This window comes from Coloeus monedula (genome assembly GCF_965178545.1).
Source record: "Coloeus monedula genome assembly, chromosome: 23".
NCBI lineage: Eukaryota > Metazoa > Chordata > Aves > Passeriformes > Corvidae > Coloeus > Coloeus monedula.
In genome coordinates this window covers 5,444,128-5,449,289 of record NC_138803.1, presented here as the reverse complement: position 1 = coordinate 5,449,289, position 5,162 = coordinate 5,444,128, and the positions used below count along the sequence as shown (strand labels likewise).

Sequence of the window (5,162 nt, the reverse complement as noted above, 5' to 3'; positions counted from 1 at the left end):
GCGGGGGTTCCAGCCCGCTTCCCCTGGGATCCCTCCCGGCTCCCGGGGATGGAGAGGAGGGAGCTGGGGGTTGCTGTTTTCCTCAGGGTGAGGAAGATCAGGAGGAGGAACCAGGTGGGTCAGAGAAGGGGAAGTTGGCCAGCAGGCCGGGAAACAGGCGTGGAACGGGCAGACGCCGGGTTTCAATGTCACCTGGGGGCGGGGAGCTCGGGAAGCAGCAGGACAAACTGACTCCGACCTTCTCGCCTGTTTTTTTTTCCCCCTGGTTTGTTTTTTTTTCTTTCTTTCTTTCTTTCCCACCCCTTTTTTGGTTTGGTTTGGTTTTATTTTAGGCTCGGTCTCTGCGTGAGCTGCCGAGGCAGCTCTGGATGCGCAGGATTGATGGAGAGGCACTGAGAGGTGCCGGCGGTGCTGCTCTGCGGTGGGGGTGGCACTCTGGTGTTTTCCCTCAGTTCAGGAGGGATCTGTGGAAGGGTCTGGAGAGTGCCGGGGGAGCCGGGAAAGGGGCTCAGCCTGCAGAAAAGGAGACTCCAGGGGAATTTCTGGCTCTGCACAACTCCCTGGCAGGAGGGGGCAGCCGAGGGGGCAGATTTGGGATCTTATCCTAGGGAATTTGGGGTGGGATGAGAGGGAACCGCCTCAAGCTGTGCCCGGGGAGGTCAGGATGGAATTTCGGCAGGAATTTCCTCATGGAAAGGGCGCTCAGGCCTTGGCAGGGGCTGCCTAGGGAGGCTTGGAGGCGTCCAAGGCAGGCCTGGACGTGGCACTCAGCTCTCGGGGCAAGGATTTGGCACAGCTCGGCTGATCCTGGAGACCTTTTCCACCCTCAGTGATTCCAGAATTCTATTTTCCAGCATAACCCCCCCCTTCCCGTGGACAGAACCCCCCCGGTGGCCACCATGGAGCTGCCCAGCACCAAAGACTTCCAGTGGAAATCGCTGGCGCCGCTGCCCAGCCGCAGGGTGTACTCCACGCTGGTGGAGGCGGCCGGGCAGGTCTTCGCCGTGGGCGGCTGCGACGACAACGGCGTCCCCGTGGACTCCTTCGAGGTCTACTCGCCCGAGGCTGACCAGTGGGCAGCGCTGCCCCCCATGCCCACGGCCAGGGCCGGCGTGGCCGTGACCACGCTGGGCAAGAGGATCATGGTGATCGGCGGGGTGGGCACGAACCAGCTGCCGCTGAAGGTGGTGGAGATGTACAACACGGACGAGGGACGCTGGAGGAAGCGCAGCTCGCTCCGGGAGGCCGCCATGGGCATCTCGGTGACGGCCAAAGGCAAGGAGGGACCTGCCGGGGCCGCCCGTGGGGTGGTGGGATGGGGGATTTCGGGATCTGCTTGAGGAATTGGTGATTTAGGTTTGACTCTCTGAGCTTTTGTGCTCAGGCACAAAAACTCTCTGGGTGACGGCCCAGGGTGGCTTCGTTCGTCTCCAAAACATCTCCTGTGCTTCCAGGAGTTGGGCCTCGTGTGTTTGTCACCTCCCACCCTCCCGAGATGCTCCACAGGAGGCTGGAAGCGCAGACAGAGCCACCCCCGGGTTTGTCACCAGCCCTGGTGGCTCTGCTGGTCCCTGGGGGTGTTTTGGACAAGCTCCAGGGGCTCAGATCCAACTTTCCTGTGGGTTTGCAGTGAATTCTGGTCCTTGAGTGGATTTTTTTGGTGGTGGGGATGGATTTGTGCAGAGGAGGGGGATTTCAGCTCCTTTCCTGTAGCAGTTTTGTGGGTATTTTTTTCAGGGGGGGATTTCTGGATTTCTGCTGCTTTCCTATGATAATTTTGTGGGATTTTTGGTGTGGTTTCTTTCCCCCCTGTCCAGACTACAGGGTGTACGCAGCGGGGGGGATGGGCTCGGACCTGCGGCCCCACAACTTCCTGCAGCACTATGACGTGCTCAAGGACATCTGGGTGTCCCTGGCTGCCATGCCCACGCCCCGCTACGCGGCCACGTCGGTCCTGAGGGGCAGCAAGATCTACGTGCTGGGTAAGGACCAGCCCTGCCCCCTCCGCCTTGGCCTCCTTCTCCTTCTCCTTCTCTCTCCTCCTCTCTTCTTTCTCCATTTTTGTCTTTCTTTCTTCTTTCTTCTCCTCCTTTCTCCTCCCTTCTCCTTCTCCTTCTCCTTCTCCTTCTCCTTCTCCTTCTCCTTCTCCTTCTCCTTCTCCTTCTCCTTCTCCTTCTCCTTCTCCTTCTCCTTCTCCTTCTCCTTCTCCTTCTCCTTCTCCTTCTCCTTCTCCTTCTCCTTCTCCTTCTCCTTCTCCTCCTCCTCCTCCTTCTCCTTCTCCTCCTTCTCCTCCTTCTCCTCCTTCTCCTCCTTCTCCTCCTTCTCCTCCTTCTCCTCCTTCTCCTCCTTCTCCTCCTTCTCCTTCTCCTCCTTCTCCTCCTTCTCCTCCTTCTCCTCCTTCTCCTCCTTCTCCTCCTCCTCCTCCTCCTTCTCCTTCTCCTTCTCCTTCTCCTTCTCCTTCTCCTTCTCCTTCTCCTTCTCCTTCTCCTTCTCCTTCTCCTTCTCCTTCTCCTTCTCCTTCTCCTTCTCCTTCTCCTTCTTCTCCTTCTCCTTCTCCTTCTCCTCCCTCCTTTTTCTTCCCTTTTCTTCCCTTTCTCTTCCTTCTCCTCCCCTTCCCTTCCTTCTCCTCCTCATCCTCCTCCTCTCTCTCTGGATCCGAGCTCATCAGAGCTGCAAAAGCTCCCTGAGCCCGATCCTGGCTCTGCTCAGGGTTTGTCTGGATTGAACGGGTGCATTTCAAACACCTCCCTGTGCCAAGGCCGCGGGGAGGGGGAGAGGCTGGAAAATTGAAAATTCGGCTTTTTTCTGCCATGAAACAGAGAAAAGGAGCACAGAGAGGCAAAAAAATCCCGTTTCACTCGGGGACTGGAGATCCGAGGCTCCTGCAGTCCCTGAGCTGGGATTCCCTCTCCTTTTCCCAGGGGGAAGGCAATCCAAGTACGCCGTCAACGCCTTCGAGGTTTTTGACACGGACACCAGGTCGTGGGCCAAGTTCCCCAACATTCCCAACAAAAGGGCCTTCTCCAGCTTCGTGCCCACCGAGGACAAGCTCTTCAGCCTGGGGGGGCTGCGCCAGGGCCGGCTCTACCGGCAGCCCAAGTTCATGAGGACCGTGGACGTGTTCGACCTGGAGCAAGGTGGGGGCTGGCCCTGCCCCTCCCTTCCAGAGGGGCTTGGGGGCACGCGGGGCTGGGTTTGGGGTTTGGGGACACACAGGGCTGGGTTTGGGGTTTGGGGACACACAGGGCTGGGTTTGGGGTCTGAGAACACACATGGCTGGGTTTGGGGTTTGGGGACACACAGGGCTGGGTTTGGGGTCTGAGAACACACATGGTGGTTTTGGGATTTGGGGACACACAGGGCTGGGTTTGGGGTTTGGGGACACACAGGGCTGGGTTTGGGGTCTGAGAACACACATGGCTGGGTTTGGGGTTTGGGGACACACAGGGCTGGGTTTGGGGTCTGAGAACACACATGGCTGGGTTTGGGATTTGGGGACACACAGGGCTGGGTTTGGGGCTCTGCTGGCCTTGCAGAGCTCAGAGTTCCCATCAGCTGCTGTCTTGAGCTCAGTTTAGAGGACGATTTCCAGCCAGAATTAACAAGTGGAATGGGAAAACCACAATCCCGAGGCAGCTGGATCCAACAGCTCCTTCCTGGCGTGCTGGGGGCAAACCCAACCCATTCCATGGGGTTTTATCACCCCAAGGTGCAGCAGCCAAACTGCACTTCCACAAGCCAGGGGCTCAGAGGGGCAGATGCTTTCTCCGGGAGCAGATGATCCCATAAAACCCAGCGTGTCCTGCCCTTCCCAGGTGGGTGGATGAAGATGGAGCGCTCCTGTTTCCTGAAGAAAAGGCGAGCAGACTTCGTGGCCGGCTACCTGCAAGGCAGAGTTGTTGTGGCCGGGGGCCTGGGTGAGGCTCTGGGACTGGTGGGAACCCATTAAAATCATGTGGGAATTTTTGTCATCCCAGAAAAGGGAGAAATCCCGGTCCTGGCTGGTGGGAGGGAGCAGGGAAAGCAGCCCCCATAAGGGGTTGGGGTACAGAGCAGCCAAGAGATGCTCTGGACAGCTCCAAGCTCCAGGGGCTCAAATCCAACTTTCTTGTGGGTTTACAGCAAATTCTGGTCCTTGAGTGGATTGATTTTTTTTTTTTGCTGGGGGAGATGGATTTTTATCATCCAGCACCTCCATTTGTGCTTCCAGGGAATCAGCCGACGGTGCTGGAGTCGGCAGAGGCTTTCCACCCGGAGAAGAACAAGTGGGAGAGCCTCCCCCCCATGCCCACCCCGCGCTGCGCCTGCTCCAGCATCGCTCTGCGGGACTGCCTGCTGGCCGTGGGCGGCGTGAGCCAGGGGCTCAGCACGGCCGTGGAGGCCCTGTGCCTCTCTGATTCCTGACTGGAGCAGGATTCCACCTGGAGCAGGTCCCTGTGCCTCTCTGATTCCTGACTGGAGCAGGATTCCACCTGGAGCAGGTCCCTGTGCCCCTCTGAGTCCTGACCAGAGGATTCCACCTGGAGCAGGTCCCTGTGCCTCTCTGATTCCTGACTGGAGCAGGATTCCACCTGGAGCAGGTCCCTGTGCCCCTCTGAGTCCTGACCAGAGGATTCCACCTGGAGCAGGTCCCTGTGCCTCTCTGATTCCTGACTGGAGCAGGATTCCACCTGGAGCAGGTCCCTGTCCCCCTCTGAGTCCTGACTGGAGCTCTTTGGAAGAGGACCCCACCTGGAAGAGGTGCCTGTCCCTGGCTGTCCCCAGCAGTGGCGTTGGGGACGGTGCTGGCAGCTCCCAGCACCATCAGGCTGCTGCAGGAGCCTGGAAGCTCCTCTGGAACCACATCCAGGGATTCTGGTGCCTCCCTCCCTGGCACTGCTGTTGCACCCCCGGGAGGGGCCCCCACACTGGCCAGAGGTCCCCTCCAGTCGCTGTCACAGCTCCGTGGGGACACCCAGCTGGAGGAGCTGCTCTCCACATCTCCTGCCTGTGGGAAGGACTCCAGAGATCCCGGCGTGGGAATTGTGTCCCTGCATCCATCCTGGCCACAGGTGAGAGCGTGGGAGGTGTTGGGACTCTCCAGAGGGTCAGTGGTGGCTCAGGGGGGGACAGTGGTGGTGTCCTCTTCGATCCTGGGATCTGTGAGTGCTTCCCTACGGATC

General features: G+C 59.1%; 1 protein-coding gene across 1 annotated transcript; it reads left to right on the top strand.

Moving 5' to 3' along the window:
• Nucleotides 1-899: 899 nt before the first annotated feature.
• Nucleotides 900-4,510, top strand: KLHDC8A (kelch domain containing 8A; the record flags this gene model as incomplete). The annotated part of the gene is made up of 6 exons (XM_082295973.1): nt 900-1,275; nt 1,818-1,982; nt 2,922-3,137; nt 3,816-3,917; nt 4,211-4,430; nt 4,482-4,510. The coding sequence occupies 5 exons, from the start codon at nt 900-902 to the stop codon at nt 4,402-4,404; spliced, it is 1,053 nt and encodes a 350-aa protein (XP_082152099.1). The 3' UTR covers nt 4,405-4,430; nt 4,482-4,510.
• Between the last annotated feature and the right edge of the window lie 652 nt (nt 4,511-5,162).